Raw genomic sequence first — 19,427 nt, 5'->3', positions numbered from 1 at the left:
TGAAGGATCCATAGCAGATAACAAAACTGCTACTAAGGTACTTGCAGTGAACAAAAGACTCACAGAAGTGCACAGTAAGCCATTAGATCCAATAAGAGTTCCCTCCTAGACAGCTTTATCAACATTTTTAAAAACCATGTCGGCTCTACTTAATTTGCACTCAGCTCAATTTCCCACGACAGAATTATTTTTGTCTCTGATCCGTCAAGCTGTACTGTGTCTGGTTAGACCGGTTCTCTCCTCAAATTGATAAGCCACCAGAGTTCCTATCAGTTCTCCTCTCTCGTTAACTCCTCTTTTTGCCCTAGCTTCTATCCAGGATTCTTTAGTTCTGTGGTTTCCTACTCTGCCAAAGGAGCTGGCAGATTTGATCACTACACCGTCAGTCCCTTGAGCATTACTAACAAGGCACCTGAATGGGCTGCATCATATCTCTTTAACCCCTATGCCTGTTTTTGTAGAATTCATGACTCTCCTCGTCTAGCTACATATGATTTGACATTCCACAGGAATCTGTCATAGGCCTACTCTTATTTGTAAATTAAAAAATACAAAATCACCAGACTCGTAATGAAGGTTTCCTTTGTGGGAAGTCTGCAGCAAAATCAATGCATTCCCACAAAGTATGTTTTAACTTTGGCTGTTTGACCTTCGTTGTTTTAGTATAGCCGGAGTTCTTGTACAAAAGCTATTGCATTACTGCAGACTATGTTTTACATATTGTTTCAATAGAGGAAACAAGAATTATAAGAAAAAAATATTTTGAGCATTCCTGTATTTATATAGTTGTTCATTTTATGATTCATTTACTTTGGCTGTGTTGCACACAACAAATATCTCCTTTTGGTTGGGATTTATTGCCACGTGTAGGAGTTTGCTTCCCTTGAAAAAAGAAATTAAAAAAAAAGATATTGAGCCAGATATTTAAAAATGAGTGAGCAGGAAGATAATGCAATCACTGAAAATGTTGCAGAGTCGGACAAGGAATTATTTACATGAAACCTCTGTCACTTTTTGGATACCTCTGTATCAAAATACATTTCTAAAGCAGTCTCCACTTCATTTAAGTTTGTGTTGTCAGATATTGGTCACTTTGTGGCGACTGTGATTTCTAATTTTTAAAACATTATCTCTGTCTGGAAGTAAAACATTGTTAAAAAAAAGTACTTGGCGACAGAATAACGATGTTGGTGGGTTAATTCAGCAAAATGAGATGGATTTAAATAACATATGGCATAGTTCTTTTATGAGCCCAAGTGTAGTTCAGTTTAAGAGTCCTTTAGAAGTTACATATGATGCATATATGGAAGACATCTATTATGATGTACTATGATAACAATAATAATGTTGTGAATGCCATAAAAAGGTCGAAAGTTTATAAATTACAGGACGTGACACTGGAAGCTGAAGGCAATACCATTTTTGATTGTGGGTTAGTTTAGCATTCCAATTTGCATGGGTGTTTTCACCATCTTTTAGAGACAAATACATAAAAACAGAATAAGGGCTCCCATAGATAGGACTGCTAGGTGCCAAAACATAATAAAATACGTGTAACTCTTGACTTGAGGACTACTAGGTCAAAAAGCAGGGTGGAATGCCCTAGACCAACAATTGCAAGGGAAGGAGGCTTTAATGCCAGTGTTACATCACAAAATAAGTCTTAGTAGATGAGCAAAGATCCCAAGAAAGCATTGTACAAGGCCTGCTCATAGTGCCAGGACAAGACTTTGAATGTCCTAGGACATTTAACTAAAATACGATGTGCCATACAAGAGGTCAAAAGTTCAGTGAAGGTGCTGGATCTCAAGGCTGCTTCTAAACGGGCTCAGAGAAACATATTTTCTGGGAGATAATGAAGGGAATTCATTTAAAAGAAGCGAGGTATATTATTGTGGATAGATCCTAAATTGGGGAATATTGCAGAATCAGACGTTGGCTGTTCTGTACAAGGATCCCTGTCTCGAGATAATTACATAAAGGAAATTGGCAAATAGGTTCAGTCTTCTACTTTTGACAAGGCACATACATCACTGATGACAGTATTCAGTCGGGATTCCACTGGCAGGCTCAGGGGTTGTTTTGCTGGCCAGACAACCTTCTACAGACCCTTCTAATACCACTAGCTCAGTTTCTACATGCCTTTCTTCTTCCCATGCACATGGAGGGTTGGCCACAGGGCCCCGCAGCTAACCTCCATAACCACCTAACCCCGCATTATGCACAGCTGAACAATCTGTCTCTTTTTGTGTGAGAATAGGTGTGAGAGGGTGTCTCTGGGTGTGAGAGTGTCTGTATGGGTGTGAAAATGGGTGCATGAGGGTCTGATGGGGTCTGTGAGTGGGTGTGTCAATGTCTGAGTGGGTCTGTAAGTGGGTGCATGAGTGTCTGAGTGGGTCTGTGAGTGGGTGTGTGAGTGTCTGAGTGGGTCTTTGAGTAGTTGCATCAGTGTCTGAATGGGTCTGTGAGTAGGAACATCAGAGTCTGAGTGGGTCTGTGCGTGGGTGCATGAAGGTCTGAGTGGGTTTGTGAGTGGGTGCATGAGTGTCTGAGTGGGTGCGTGAGGGTCTGAATGGGTCTATGAGTGGGTGAGTCAATGTCTGAATGGGTCTGTAAGAGGGTGCATCAGTGTCAGAGTGGGTCTGTGAGTGGGTGCGTCGGTGTCTGAGTGGGTCTGTGAGTGGTTGCATGAGGGTCTGAGTGGGTTTGTGAGTGGGTGCATCAGTGTCTTAATGGGTCTGTGAGTGGGTGCATGAGGGTCTGAGTGGGTTTGTGAGTGGGTGCATCGTGTCTGATGGGTCTGAAAGTGTTTGTGGGAGTCTATGAGTGAGTCTGAGTGGGTGCATGAGTGTCATGAGTGGGCGCAAGAGTCTCTGAGTGCATTTATAAGTGAAATAATTAGTGTATGAATGAGTGTGAGTTTTTTTAACATTTTTTTTTTTGCTTATTCGTGATTAATCCTGATTAATCTTAATTGATCTTGATTAATCATTAATAGTGTGCATGATGAAGACAAATAATTTTAAACCCATAATTTGACCACCAAACACCTCAATATCACACTCCTCGGGTCAGGGTACGTCCACCCTGACCCGTATGCTACTTTTCATTTTGTTTTTCAGCCCCAGGGGCCCTCTCCCATAACATAAAATATCAGCTACAACTTTCTACTTAGGGCGTGGCCAGACAATTACAGCTCCTCTAGTTATGTGCGCATTTGCAAAAATTCGCAAATATTCACGATTTATTCTCGACCTCAGATATACAAATTTGCATTTCCCTTAATTTCTCATCAACTACTGAACAGGTTTACACCAACTAAGTGAAAGCGTAATCTGCTTACCAAAAGCTAGCTTTCTGCCAAATTTAGTGTAATTCTGTCCAGTGGCTCGGGCTGTAGTCATGTCTAAAGGTCCTATGAGAATTAACATAGAAAACTTTTTTGACCCCCCCCCTCCCCCTTTCACTTGGCCCCCGCTTAACAGATTACCCCAAAACTTTCTGCACGGAACAAGATTCACCAGGACACTTGTTTTGGAAAATTTAGTGAAGATTGGCCGAATGGTGCCAAAGATATAGGCAAGTCAAAAATCGCTTTTTTCTCTGGAAACATGGTCCTAACTATAACTACCTAGTGGATATATATATATATATATATATATATATATAAATATATATATATATATAAAGAACAGAGGGGTGAATGTTGAGGACTGGAGAATGCGCCTTGTAGGGTACTATCTACAGAAAGTTACAACACTTTTGGCATCCACTATACTTTCTCTAGTTGTAAAGTTTCTTCAAAATTCATAACAACTTACATGAACAGCTCTAGTAGACTTGGACTTTTACATACATGATGTGTAGACTACTCCAAATCTTCAGGAGAAGACTCTATTTTCCTGGATGTACTACACAGTAAGTAGTAGTGTACAGACGTGAAACAGACTATTGGTTAAAGTGGGTGATTATACAACCAGCTAGGTCCAAAGAAAAATCAGTAGTGCAGGGGCAGTGCCTGTTAAGTGTCAGACTTGACTTACGACTAATTTTACCCCTTACCTACCCATCCTTTAGAACCACTAGCCAGTCTTGCAGTCACCTACCAGTATGCATGGCAGGTACAAGCTTCAATCGAGTAATAAGACCTGAAGCAATGCTGTGCAATGGCGGCCGTAACTAAACACTTAAACAAAGTTTTCTTCGGCAAGTGGATATCAAACTTTTTTCAAACTTAAAAGAAAACCAGCTTAATAATTCCAAGATTTAAAACAGACCTGCCATGTTTTCGAAGGTCAGTGTTGCTGGAGCATTGCTGCGGGAATCACACTCCTGGTATCGCACCCAGGTTTTGTCCAGCTCCTCCATGAATCCATTCTCATGGGACCTTGAAACGGAACCAGAAAGGTGTCAGCAGGTTTTGGCAGGACTCATCAATGTTTACAGGCAACCAGAGGAAGCGTGCCCCTGCTTACATTTTAACTTCATTAGATCACTTCAACTGTTGAAAACTGAAATTAGAACAACACACAAATACATTCTACCATAGATTGTACACATTTTCCACACTGCAGGGAATCTGGTGTGGTTTGTTGGCACATGCACTTGAATGTAAACGTGTCTTTTTAATGCCATATATTCATTTCCACATATCTTTATTTTCCTCTAATAGAAAACAGTTTATTTCAATTTTACAGTGTTAGAATAAATTACATTACAGTCCATTTTTTAAAACATTTCTCCTGTTCAGTTCCTCTCACTATGTTCAATGCCTTGCTTTCTAAACCTCAAGACATACACACAGACATACACAGGTACACAGGACCCTTCACACGAAGCTCCTGAAGCTTGCAATGCCCATTACCCCAATTAGTGCTGCCAATGCCAGTACCAATACAACTGGTAAGCATCACACTCTCGCAATTGTGATAATTAGGACTATTCCAGGCCACTCAGAGATACAATAATGGTCTGGGTGGCAGGTAATGCTAAGTTTCCTGTATTTTGAATTATTAAGCACTTTGTGGTGCTCACCTCAAAATTAGACAAACAGCGCCAACATGTGGTGGAGTTTCTTAAGCACTGCTGAAGAGAATTATGTGCCAGTACCGAGCACCCGCAAACATTAGCTCAAATTAAGCAAGGCATGTACATTAATATAGTAATAACCATCACATAATAATCTACAAAGGTCATGGTAAAACAATATCAGCCACTAATTCTACAGCCATTAGAACAGCTTCTACCCAAGTCTCTTATATGGCACAAACAATTAAAACAATTTAAAAATTCCCTTGAACCACTTTCTTTTGTGACTTTGTTTACCCTAACATCATTCCATTTACGAAGTTGGCAATTGTGTAACTAACTGAAATGCTGTTACTCAGACTTATGTGTCAAATACATTTTTGTATTGGATTCACAAGCTACTAACAGTGTAGGAGAAAAATAGGGATAGCCTTTCTAAAGAAGTCGCGAACATGCTTCCACTTGGCTGACACTCATATCTGAATTAATGAAAATGATGACACTCCATCATTTAGCCCCAGGTAGTTTGATACCGTTCAAAGTGAACAAGTATTTATGGTGGAAATATAATGCATTTTGGGGGTCCTTTCTGCATATATTGTGTACAAGGTAGATTGGGGATGTGTCATCCAATCAAGCAAGTCATATGTTTCAACCTTAAAAAACAAATAATGCCCATCAGTCAACCTCAGACATGAGAGTGACAAAATAAAAGAAATTGAAAAATGGTTGACCCTTTTAAAGGCTTTACTCCAAAGAAAGACTTGTCACAGAGCAATGTATGACATTGTTACAGGGCAAATAGGTCCAGTTGGTTTAGAGTCTAGTACTTGGTTCCACCACTCCAGGAGACATTATGGGCTATTTATAGAAAAGAATCAACATTCAGAAATCTTTGGGTAACATTTTCACTAATTTACTTACCTACTCAGTTTGTCAGTTACAGATGTGCAAGGATGTGTACTCACTCACTTAGTAGCGCACCTACTGATTACTGACTTATTTTTTCACTTGCTCATTGCAGGAAATGGCATGTTAAGTAGAAGGGCATAGCAGTGAATGAGCTCTCTCAAAGTTAAACAATGTTGGGGCAGATGTATGAAGAGACTCCCCTCTCCCCACAAGGTCATCCAACATGATTCTCAAAGGAAAAGGGGTTCCTAAATGAGCCTCTGCCCCTTTGCAAATCAGTTAACACCTTTTGTGGGGGAGATGCGCTAAACATTGGAAGGGGTACTACGAGTCCCAGACTGCTCTAGACCCCAGGAGGCAGCCATCTCACTGCACCAGCTGTCCCTAATCACCTCACCAGCAGCACTATAAAGCGCCAGGGGGACAACGCAGCGCGGGACGTGCTGAATATTGGAAGGGGGACTACGAGTGCCAGACTACTCTAGGCCCCAGAAGGTGGCCATCTCACTGCACCAGCTGTCCCTAATCACCTCACCAGCAGCGCTATAAAGTGCCAGGGGGACAACGCAACGCGGGACGTGCTGAACATTGGAAGGAGGACTACGAGTCCCAGACTGTTTGGCCCCAGGAGGCGGCCCTCTCACTGCACCAGCTGTCCCTAATCACCTCGCCAGCAGCGCTATAAAGTGCCAGGGGGCTGCCGGAGCCAGAAGGAGGCTGGGCTTGGCGGGGGAAGCTGCATAGCTCCTCCCCTGTGGCGACCGGAGGTGCACTAAATGATCTCCGCTTCCAGCAGTTGGGGGCCATAGAAGGGGCTGGGCTCACTTATTCGATTTTTATTTGCAATCTCATGAGCAGTGGGAAGTTAGGAGAGAAGTTCTTGAGCCTCTGGTTGGTGCTTGCTGGGGCCCCTTACTTTAATCTCACTGCATGCCTAGAGCTAAGACATCTTGTCGTAAGACAACTAGCAAGGCCGCTCCCGGGCCTACGAACTCTATAGGTCAAGTAGGTCCCTCCAAGTCGAGTATGGACAGATTTATAGTAAGGGCTGTGGAGATAATCGATAAGGAAATTGAGCTGGCAGAGCGTCGGCTTTCTGTATCCTCCCTACGTTCCATGCCCCTGGGTTGCTAGGGGCCTCATTAATAGGAGCTTCTAATGATGAGGAGCTGGTTGGGAGGGGAGGTAGTAGTGAGGTGATGCCCTGTGATGATCCTGTGGCAGTTGGGATTCAGGGGGACGTCGACGAGCCAGATCAGGCTCAGAGGCAGAAGTATGATCCCCTTGAGTTTGGAGCCATGGATTTAGTTCCCACAAATAACACAGGTGATAAGATGGTAACAAGAAATAAGAGGAAAGGAATGATAATCACTTATGTTGTGGTTGTATCCAAGTGGCAGCCCAACGCATTATTCCTTCCGAAAAAGAGGGGGCAGCCCAACGCTCCATCCATTCTAAAAAAAGAGGGGGCAGGTAATGGGAAGGGGCAGGGACAAGGGCAGGCTCAGGGGGAGATGGTTGTACAGATGGAAAAAAAATTATGTAGCATCCTTGACTTAATATTGTAGCCTGTAATCGACCGTCTCAACTCGATAGAGACTATGATTTTACGATTTGAGTTTAGCCACAACAACAGAGATCCCTTTACCAAGCCTAAGGAGAGAGGGTGTGGCAGGACCCATGAGCCAGGTGGAATCCCTGACATCCAGAGAGCACGCCCGAAAGGGACCGGAGAGGAACCGTTGATCCACCAAACAACAAGTAAAGGAAGAGGTCTACCTGTATTTAGTGAACCCTCTAAGGGACTTTTCCAACGCCCAAGTAGTGGACACCGTGTGGGTGATGAGCAAGGGGTTGGAGACCATGGCAGTGGATCTGAGGAAGCTGGGTCTGTGTATTTGCGTACTGACACCTTTGATAAATGACCTAGAATTTCTCCGGAGTGTACCCCTTAAATTATTATCCTAGAGAATGTTCCTCGGTTACCCAGAGGAACAAGTGAGTCGCATAACTCATAACTATATAACGTTGCACACTGGTTACGGAAACAGTCGGGCTGGCCAGAGGTCCTCAGTGAGGAAATATTCACTACCCAATGGGTATGCCAAAAGTTTCACATGGGGACTGTATAATTGTGAACTTCAAGTCACCTAGCAGTGTCAAATATCTGTTAAATATGATTGGTAATAAAAACCAAGTGAATGGGGGTATTGGAATGTTACCCCTGGGTTTTTTGTATCCCCCAGTAGCAGGGGGTTCTGGGAATATACTGTCTGACCAACATCGAGCACTACAAACCGGGTGTATACAACATCCTACCTTTAAGGTACCTATTTGGAACCGCTACTACCCACTATCCACACTAGACCAGTTAGACTTACTAGGTCCTTTGGGGTTACGGAAGGACAGGGTAACTCTTACACCCCAAGGACCAGCTGTCACCAAATCAACCATAGAGGCTCCCGTAGGGGGGGATCTTGTATATATCGATGGGCAATGGACAAAGGGGTGATTCTCCCGAAAAGGTGGCTGAATACAGGACAAACTTATCACTAATCTCCTGGAATGTTGCAGAGTGAACCCTAAGATAGCTGACAAAGCATGGAGCTCCCTTACAGAGAAATATGATGTCTGTGTGTTCCAAAAAACATGGGCTGTTAACAAGGCCTTTGTTAGAGGATTTACCACTTATAGCGTTGAGGCCCTGCCACCAAGGAAAATGGGCCGGGCAATGGGGGAACTTCTGATCTTGGTCAGAAATTACATAGTCTGAAGGCATGAATTACTGAGGATAGACTCCCCCGACCTAATGGGCATTAGCTTATGATTCTCAAGGGGATTAACCTTGGTTATATTAAATGTGTATGCACATACTTTGCCAGCAAACAGAGAGTCCTCTTTTGGCAATGTTTGAAATGCTAGTGGAAACTTATAAAAGTAAGCCTAGCCTAATAGTGGCTGGAGACTTCAATACCTGATTTGAACCGTGTCTTGCCCTCAACATGGTAATCAGTAAAGAGGATGAGCAATGGGGTGTCCCACAGCTGGTAGGTAGGCCAATAAGTCATCTTTCTCACATGGCCCTGTAGATAGTGGCAATGGTGGCGGCCCAGGAGCTACGTGCCTGTAATGGGAGAACAAACTCGGATCAAGCGCGAGCGCCCACTTTTAGAAGGGGGCACCAAAGGAGTGTGATTGATTATATCTTGTTGGATGTGCGATTATTGCCTGATCTGGAAGATATGGAGGTACTTAGCACCACTGTGAGTGACCATCGCCTACTAGCAGTATGGCTTAATGGAGGGAAATTTGTTAGGTCTCCCAACTGGGGACTTTCAGACCTGCCGGAACCGAGTATCTCTAATAATCAGCGACGAGTAACGTGGCCTAGAGTCCTGGCTGATCGGGAAGCGCATGCTGAGATCTATCAGTGGTTCATACAGTTTTTAGACGAATTTGAAGATCTGCATATAGTTTTCTCTAGTGAATACCGAGGCAGCCATAGGTTGGGAACAAAACATCCACATTGGTTTAATCGGGATTGTAGGGTGGCTAAGCGGGTGCTGGTAACCGCCATAAGGGAGTGTAATCCGCACAAGCACAAGCAATGTATGAAAAGGCTCAAAGGGTGGCAAGGAAAGAAAGAGATGATGAAAGCTGGCAAAAGCTACTTAAGGTATTGAGGCTAGGAGATAATCATGCCTTCTGGGCCATAATATCAGATGTAACTGGTGAATTGGGTACTTTGAGGCACTGTAACATTGCACCAGATAAGTGGGAGGAACACTTTTGTGCTTTATATTCAGTGAGTGTAATTGATAAGGAGGAGGTTTCTGGTGGTACCCCACATCAACACACAGGGAACCCCTTAGTAGACCTTAATATAGCATTAGGGGTGGAGAACCCTTGTATAGCTTTGGGTGAGGTAGATAGTCCTTGAATTATTTTTTTCATTGGAAGACACGCTGGCAGCTATCGATAGTCTGAAACCTCTTAAAGCTCCAGGCTTGGATTGAATTCCCAGAGACCTATACAAGTCCAAACCACGAGTGTGGGCAGGGTATATAAATGTTCTTTCTAATGCAATAGTAAGCGGGGGCAGCATGCCGGATACCTGGAAAGGGGCCAAAATTATTCCTGTGTTTAAAAAAGGAAACGCGAGCTGCCCTGCTAACTATGGCCCTATTAGCCTGCTGGATAATGTCCAAAAAATATTTGCTAGGCAGGTTCTTGACAAACTGTTGGGCTGGGCAGCTAGCGTAGAGATATTCTTGCCCTTGCAGGCAGGATTTCGGCCCAAGACAAGTACCATCGATCAGGTATTTAGGTTTTCAATATTGTACTGGAAACAGGTCCTCCTCCAACGTCAGAGGTTATAAGTAGCCTTTGTTGATCTGCGAGCTGCTTTTGACTTAATCCCACGTGAAAAAACTGTGGCAAGTTCTAAGGAAGATGGAAGTCCTTAGTAGTCTAGTGGACATCTTGATTAGACTACTTGTGGAAACTACGCCCAAGTCCGCTGGGGTGGGCAAGGAGAAGTGACATCTAGAATTCCGATAGGCCGTGGGGTTCGACAAGGTTGTGTGCTGGCACCTACGCTTTTTTCTCTCTATATGAATGACATCACCGAATATCTTGGATAGTGTATAAATGATTCTCCCACCATTTGTGATGGAAAAATCCCCATCCTTCTGTTTGCAGACGACTCACTGCTAATTTTCAAGTCTCTAGTGGGACCGCAAAATCTGGTGTTAAACTTCGGGTCCTTTTGTAGAGAAAGGGGGATGGAGATAAACTGCTCTAAGACCAAGTTTATGGTCTTTGACAATTCTACCGTCAGAATGAGGAGCATAAAATGGGTGATTCCAACCTTGAAAGGGTGTCAGAATTTGATTATCTAGGTATCACATTGTCACCTTGTCCCCAAAATTAAAATGGGAACCTCACGTAGTAACACTAGCACATAGATCTAACGCCATTCTTCGATTCTTCAGAGCCGCAAGCACTCGCTCTATCTCACCAGCTCTTGAGGCTTATCGAGCTAAGGCCCTCAATGCAGCAACCTATGGAGCAATAATATGGGGGTATGCTAACTCACATAGGATAGAGATAGCTGAAAAATGTTTATTAGGGCGCTAGAGGCCGTACCACCTAGTACCCTGCTTATACCCTTGAGATTTGATATAGGTATAAATCAGGTGATTGATCAAATACAGCTAAAACCCCTACTCTATTGGGTACGGGTTTGGTCTACCCCTGAGTTGGCCAGATATAGTGCATGTGTAAGACACTTGGTAAAGCTAGACCTAGCTCGAAAAGTCCCTTGGCTGGGCTTTGTCTTTGCATGGTTTAAAAAGTTGAAGCTTGAGGCACTTTGGGAACAGCCGGACCAAATCCGCTGTGAAGACAAACAGGTAGTTAAGGTGGCTTACTGGCAGTATATTAGGGAGCGCCAACAGTATAGGGCTAACCTGGGTCATCTCACAGAAACATATCTGGAATTCAAAGCTGTGCCCAAATTTGAAGATTTCCTGGACCAAGGGCAAAAGGTTTGTATCTGCGATATAGATATGGCCACTTGCCCTTAAACGCTTTCTGTAGCTCGTGGCGAGGAGATGGGCCATCTGTCTTATGCCCCTTGTGTAAATCTAAGCCTGAAACAGTCAATCATATTGTTATTGTCTGCCCTGGGCATCGAGCCTCAAGGTGGTGGTGGCTTAGGCCAGTTTGCTTAATCCTGGGGATTGGGGATTATCGATTGGCGATGCACCTGTTTAAGACAAGTACAGACAAGAGTTTAGTCTATCCTATGAGCCATTTTCTCCTGGGTGTGTAGATCAGAAGAGATATGGCTCTGGATTGGGAGGGGGCATGCAAGGGGGCTGGGAGAGTTATTCCACATGAAGTTTAAGGACTCTGGTAAAGTAAGGCCCTTGATAGGCTCGTTGTTGCACTGCCACTTTACGAGGATCAATAGTGGGCTAGTTCTATAGCTAACATAGAAGCCATGCTCTGAATGAGAAGGAGGGGCATAAATGTTTTAAACTGGTGTTTTTAATTGCTGAAAGGTTTTAAGGATTTATAAGCTGATTATGTGGCGCTAACAAACCCCTCACAGAGATGGGCGTAGTAATATATTGTGACAAGCAATATAGGGTATGTAAGAAATGGAGCACCTTAGAAGACTAGAAATCGTTTAGTCTTTGCTGTCTTTTATAAGAATTTTATTTTTACTGTTTTTCTGTTAGTAATATATAATTCTAGATTTATTAATGTATTGTTTTGAATAATGTATTTTTTTATGCATGCATTTAGGGAAAACCGCCGAAATGAAGTATTTCAATCGATCACCTATTGTGAAGTGCTGGTAGCTAGTCAATGGTTTGAGACCGTAATGGCGGTTGCAAACCATTGACACATACAATACTGAAATGCAATTTCCTCCAGGAGTTAAAAATCTTTACAGTCCCAATTTTGTTAAGAACACCGAATATCTTCCTCCATTACTCCTACATCTCTCAAACGTCTGGTGACAGCTCCTAGTGTACCACAGCACAGGCAACAGTGTGAGACAGACTCAATCACTCTCTTCATTAAATATGCCAGTACTCCAGTGGCATTGACATGATGTTTTTTATTTAAAAATGGCCTTCTTGTTCCTCATCTCCCTTTAGATTTCACAAGGCCAACTTCCCAGACCTTTGAGAATCAATGTTACAAACTGGTTTCAAGAGAAAACACAATACAAGACACAATACATGACATCAGCCCTTACTCAGGTAGACATGGTTACTGGGGCAGCAGTCTTCTTAATCGTGTCTTCTCCCAATTTCAGCAAAGTTTCACTTTCCATGAGGTGGACAAGCTGCTCTATAGATATAATCCAGTCGTGTGAGTGTGATGATGCTTTGAGCCTATCACTGTGACTTTCCATGTTGCCCCCACCACTAGTTTACATTGTATTCTTTGAACGGAAAAGAAATTGTGAAAGGGAGAATCCAATTTGAGATGCTGGACTAATAATTGACCTCTCTCTTGGTTTCAAAGGAAAACCCCTGAAGATGGTCATTTTTTTTATTGTACGTACCTGGGTGGAAGGTTATTTTAAAAAGACCTACATCAAAAGTCCTCCTCCCACTGGGCCTAGTATTTGCAATGTGAGAATATATGCCAGGTCATCCTACTTGTCCTTGGTTGACAAATGCCGACAGTACATCTGCTCTTTCTCTCCAAACTGGACCTTGTGTTATGGTAATTCAAACTAGAAGTGTGGATTCAGCATACTATGTGGCTTAAACTAAATGAAGAAATAATTTCATGAAGTTTACAAAACCGAAAAGTACACTCTGTCTGAAAATCATATTTGCGAAACACTTAAGGTCCCCAATGGATAGGAATTGTGCAGTGTAGCACGATGTTTCAAAATAAGGAGTCACAATCGACTATTCAGTTGGAAACAAAATTGGGAGACCTTCAAAAAGATGTACTTCACTACACACACTCACCTTATTTCTAGTTTCCTCATTAGGCACAAGTTCATTCAGCAACATACTCACATGTTTGCATGCTCACTCTCTTACTTCCTCATTCACTCACAATCTTACATGCTCATTCTCAATCTAATATTCTCACATTCTGCACCACTCATTAGTTTACTTTCTCACTTACACGGTGGTATACTCACTCTTGACTGCCGTAATTACAAACTGTTAGACCTGTCAATCTAAGTGTGGCCTTCTTGCCTGCACCCTTTTATTTTTCTGAATGTGTTGTTACTGCCCTTAGGACTCTATGCACTTTACCACTGCTAACTGTTGCTAAAGTGCTTGTGCTCACTCCCTACACATGGTAAAATTGTTTTACGCCTGATAGGAATATTTAATTTACTTATAAGTCCCTAGAAAGTGATATACCGCGTAGCCAGGGCCTGTAAATTAAATGCTAATACTGGACACTTATTGTGCCATTCACCTAAGTAGCCTGAATGCAGTTTCTAACTGGCCATATTGACTTGGCAAAATATACCCCTTGCCAATTCTTAATTCCCCTTTCATTACAAATAAGTCACCCCTAAGATAGGCCCTAGGCAGCTCATAGAGTAGGGTGTGTTGTAATTAAAAGGTTGGACATGTACTGTTAAGTTTTACATGTCCTAGTAGTGAAAGCTCAAAAAAATCATTTTTCACTACTGAGAGGCCTACCATAACATTGGATTGCCTTAGTATATTTATTAAGTGCTAACCTATGAATGGGAGGAAGTAGAAAATTCATGTTTGGTGTCTGAGAAACTGTAATTTTAAATCATCTTTAATGGTAAGGTCGGATTTTAAGTCATCATTTTGTAAATGCCACTTTTAGAAAGTTGAAATTTTCGGCCCTAATTATTTGTTGCCTGCAACTTGTTCCTGGGTTACATGACTGGGAGTAGTTGGCAGTTGGATTTGTATATTCTTCCCAGATACCCACACAATAGATTGATTAAGTGTGCCTGGATGGGCCATCTCTGGCAGGGTGATGGGTGGAGCTAGGCTCTGCCCCACTTGCAAATCAATAGGCTGTACCCTGTCTTCACACAACAAATTTTACATTAGTCCATTGTGCCTGTCACCAGGATGCAGCCATGACTGAGGAGCACTTCAAAGCGAATCTCTACAAATGTCCTCTACTTCAAAGAAGGCACCAGAACTGGAAATAGGACCCTCAGACCCAATCTTTAGGTAACTTTCTGGACCTGCGGAAGAACTCTCAGAAGACTGCCTGCTGCTGTGTAATTCAGAAGACTGCTTTGATGCACTGCTCTTCTGCCTGGAGCCTGCCTTGAACCCTCAGAAGCCTGCTGTACTGTTTGAGCAATGTTCCCCGGCTGGAATCCAGGACAAGCAGAGTTACACCAGAGGCTAGTCGTCTGGCCTTCTGACTAGAGCCTAAGGAACAGAAAAGGCTCCAACCCTCTTGAATCCTTATCTGGGATCAGCCTGAGTGAGTCCTGACCCTCCAAGTGCTGCAGGCCTCGAAAACTCTACTTGCCCACTTGCTATGGCGAGTCATATTTTATCAGGTTGGGCTATTTTTAGGACCTACTCACCCATAATGGTAAGTTGACAAAGAACAAGCATTTTGTTCAGTCAGAAAGTGAAGGAGCAATAAAGAGGCCTTTAAATCATGTTTTGATCTTGACACATTTGTTCAGTGCTCAGAGACAGAGGTCAAAAAATGGTTAGCATTTTTACAATTACCCTTCCGTATCTCATTGCAGAGTTCCAGGATTTTATAAACTGAATTGTCTAACTTGCTGTACAAAGAGTGTGAAGTGAAAGGCTGCAGGGTGTCAGATTTTTCCTAACATACATTTAAATAGGCAATAAGTAAACTGTACAAACGTTTCAAAATATATTTCAGTAGTTTTGAAACCCATTTTTTATACTTCTGAGTGATGAAACAAATATTTCAATAGGATGAAAACTAATCAGAACACTACTTGGCGAAGTGAAAATGATAAATGTTTTCAGAAACCCAATTGCCACTGATTATTGTTAATACACTATAGGCCCTCATTTCAACATTGGCGGGCAGCAACCGCCGCCTGCAAAGTTGAAACCGCGGGGCGGCCGCCAATGCGGCCGCACTCCCGCGGAGTCTATTTGGAGATCCCCGCTGGGCCGGCGGGCGGAAACCTGGTTTCCACCCACCAGCCCAGCGAGGATCTCGGCCGCAACACAGGAGCCGGCTCCAAATGGAGCCGGCCGTGTTGCGGCAGTGCGATGGGTGCAACAGCAGACAGTGAAAAGCTCCATGGAGCTGTGGCAGGGGGCCCCTGCTGCAGGGGCCCCCAGGGGCCCCGCAACTCCCCTTTCTGGAAGCCTTTTCATGGCGGTTCATACCGCCATGAAAAGGCTAGCGGGAGGGGGACTCGTAATCCCCTGGGCAGCGCTGCAAACAGCGCTGCCCTGGGGGTTTACAACCGCCGGTACAAAAGTGGTGGGAAACCACCAGTACAAAAGTGGCAGGAAACCGCCGGTCCCGGCAGTGAGACCGCGGCGCTTCCGCCGCAGTTGTAATGCCCGAGTTTGTACCGCCAGCCTGTTGGCGGTACAAACTCCAAAACAGCCCTGGCGGTCTTTGACCTCCAGGGTTGTAATGACGGCCTATATAGTTTTATCAGTAAAACTGCAAGTTAGTGAGAACGTTTTTGACCATTTCTTGGAAATATACTGTCTGTAAATAACAGTAAGCTACCACATCATGCCTTCATGATATATTTATTAAAAGTGAGTGTTTAAACATAAACTGAGAAACGTCCCTGCCCTGATGGCGATGCTATTAGTAAACTAAGAGGCAAGTCAGGGATCATGTGTACCCTATATGCGGGCTAGATTCTCAGGGCCTCATTTATGAGGAAGTGATGCAGTGCAGCGCAGCAAGTCACTTTTCTGCACTGCAATGTTACCTTGCTGCACTGCACCATGTGGCAGGGAAGGGGCAGAAATGTGCTGCATTTAAGGCAACATGGTTCATTCCTCTCCTTTCCCATACGCTGGTGCACAATGGGCTGCCTAGCACCAATGCAGAGAACCGTGCACCATGGTGCAAGGTTGCCTACATTGCATTCAGGATTGTTTTTGTGCAAGAAGGGAAACTTTCCTGCACAAAAACAATCCTGGGAGTCATATTCCTCTTTTTATGTGTGCTGCAAAATGCAGCACACATAGAAAGAGGAAGAACTGAGGAGAAATAGAGATATTTCTACTAGTTACGCCTCCCATGGGAAGGTATAAGATTTTGCTGCATTCCGAGGTTTGCAAGTTCTTGTAAGTCTGGGAATGTGTCAAAATCCCGGAGAGATGCGTGGAAACACCCATGCAATGCCAATGGAAAGCCTTCCTAGGGCACAGTAACACAACACAGAGATTTGCACTGCACTGCATTACTCCAGATTTTGTCAAGTCCTGGAAGTGGCGCTAAAAGTGCCCAGATAGCCAAAACAAAAACTCTGGACTTTGAACTTATTGGCTGAAAAGTGCTCGGAGAACTGAAAGAAGACTTAGCCTACCTTCTCATCCATCCACCCAGGATGCATCACCAGTCTGTCTGATTTCACCATGTTCTTCTCCACAGCAGCCCATTTTGTTCAGTGGTCATCCGCAGAAGGGGTGTCTGGCCTCATAAAGCCCTCGTCAGCTACAGCTTGCAGCTTCATCCAGCTGCAGATTTTTGACTTCCAAAAAAGAAACTAAGGGGGTCATTCTGACCCTGGCGGTCATTGACCGCCAGAGCCAACGACCGCGTGAGCACCGCCAACAGGCTGGCGGTGCTCCCAAGGGCATTCTGACCGCGGCGGTACGGCCGCGGTCAGAAACGGAAAACCGGCGGTGTACCGCCGGTTTTCCGCTGCCCTGAGGAATCCCCCACGGCGGCGCAGGTTGCTGCGCCGCCATGGGGATTCCGACCCCCTTACCGCCATCCTGTTCCTGGTGGTTTTGGCCGGCAGGAACAGGATGGCGGTAAGGGGTGTCATGGGGCCCCTGGGGGCCCCTGCAGTGCCCATGCCAATGGCATGGGCACTGCAGGGGCCCCCGTAACAGGGCCCCACCATGATTTTCAGTGTCTGCCATGCAGACACTGAAAATCGCGACGGGTGCAACTGCACCCGTCGCACCCCTTCCACTCCGCCGGCTCCATTCGGAGCTGGCATCCTCATGGAAGGGTGTTTCCCGCTGGGCTGGCGGGCGGCCTTCTGGCGGTCGCCCGCCAGCCCAGCGGGAAACCCAGAATACCCGCAGCGGTCTTTTGACCGCGCAGCGGTATTCTGGCGGTCCCAGCCAGGCCGGCGGCTTCTGCCGCCGGCCGGGATCAGAATGACCCCCTAAGTCTAGATGTAAAAATCTTCACCTCAACTTCCTCCAGAGGCTCCATGGCGATGATCCTGAACTTTACCTTCTCAGACATTTTTCCCCTAAATTCCATCTGAAGATAAGCTGGGACAAGGTCCAATCCTCTCGTATTGGATTGTTGCTGTTGGTGTTGCTTGAGCAGTGTTCCTACCCCACTAAAACAACAACAACTTCCCACATGAACGCACTCAAACATTCAAAATGTTTGTACCACAGCTTTGGTAACCATTTTCCTGTTTCACTAGGGAGGAGAGAGAGCACATTCTATTAGTCTGTGCTGCCTGGTTGAGCAGAGATATTTCAAAGTTTCTCAAAGAAAGTTATATACTTTACATTTCTCCATTACTTTTCCTGGCTACATTTATTCCTTGTCAGTGTTGCAGTGTTGCTTGACTTCAGCCAATATGTTTGTGCTGACCAGGTGGAATGTCTTCTTCAGTTCATCAGTTACACATTACTACCTCTCCAACCATGATATCAAGCTGACCATTTCATCAACATGATTATTATATCAACATGGCCAATAGTGCAACCTGATATGGCCATAATTTGATATGTGTACTATTCTCACAGTAATGTTGGCAGCAAAATATAATTTCCTCACAGACATTTTCTCATGCCACTATATCCTTTCTCCTATTTCCTCATTAGATAACATTTGGCTGTCCAACATTTTCTCTTTTTCCGACTTGACGTCGGTGCATATCACATTAACTAGAATTTTTATACAATCATCTCCTCATTAAAACCTTTTATGTAGCATCACAATTTTAATAAGACAATATGGGGGTCATTCTGACTCCCACCGGTGGCGGTAACCGCACGCCCTGCGGGAGCCGCCGAATGACCGCACCGCGGTCAAATGACCACGGCGGTCATTCTGAGTTTCCCGCTGGGCTGGCGGGCGACCGCCAGAAGGCCACCCGCCCGCCCAGCGGGAAACCCCCTTCCACAAGGATGCCGGCTCCGAATGGAGCCGGCGGAGTGGAAGGGGTGCGACGGGTGCAGTTGCACCCGTCGCGATTTTCAGTGTCTGCCACGCAGACACTGAAAATCTATGTGGGGCCCTGTTAGGGGGCCGCTGCAGTGCCCATGCCAAAGGCATGGGCACTGCAGGGGCCCCCAGGGGCCCCACGACACCCGTTCCCGCCAGCCAGGTTCTGGCGGTGAAAACCGCCAGAACCAGGCTGGCGGGAAGGGGGTCGGAATCCCCATGGCGGCGCTGCTTGCAGCGCCGCCCTGGAGGATTCCCTGGGGCAGCGGGAAACCGGCGGGACACCGCCGGTTTCCCGTTTCTGACCGCGGCTGTACCGCCGCGGTCAGAATGCCCATGGAAGCACCACCAGCCTGTTGGCGGTGCTTCGCGGTCGTTGGCCCTGGCGGTCCATGACCGCCAGGGTCAGAATGACCCCCTATATGTGTTTGATTGTATTTTTTAAAATATTTACATAAGAAATTCTCATTTTTTTAGGCGCCTGTATATTTATAATGAGGTACTGAGCCTTCTACTACTAACAAAACTATCATAATAGTTCAAAAGGTAGTAAAACAAAAATTAAAAATGGCTATAATCAAAGAGGCAAGTTAATTTAAATT

At 44.6% G+C, this 19,427-nt stretch overlaps 1 protein-coding gene across 9 annotated transcripts in view; it reads right to left on the bottom strand.

Moving 5' to 3' along the window:
* Window positions 1-19,427, bottom strand: part of GRIN1 (glutamate ionotropic receptor NMDA type subunit 1) — a 775,019-nt gene that overhangs the window by 87,071 nt on the left and 668,521 nt on the right. For all 9 annotated transcript variants that reach the window (XM_069241305.1, XM_069241308.1, XM_069241309.1 and 6 more), the window contains one exon: window positions 4,278-4,387. In XM_069241305.1, the coding sequence (XP_069097406.1) occupies window positions 4,278-4,387 (110 nt within the window). The remainder of the gene's footprint in view (window positions 1-4,277; window positions 4,388-19,427) is intronic.

This window comes from Pleurodeles waltl, chromosome 6 (assembly GCF_031143425.1).
Source record: "Pleurodeles waltl isolate 20211129_DDA chromosome 6, aPleWal1.hap1.20221129, whole genome shotgun sequence".
In the NCBI taxonomy this organism is placed as follows: domain Eukaryota; kingdom Metazoa; phylum Chordata; class Amphibia; order Caudata; family Salamandridae; genus Pleurodeles; species Pleurodeles waltl.
The sequence above is the reverse complement of the archived record's forward strand: the minus strand, read 5'-3'. Positions and strand labels throughout refer to the sequence as shown.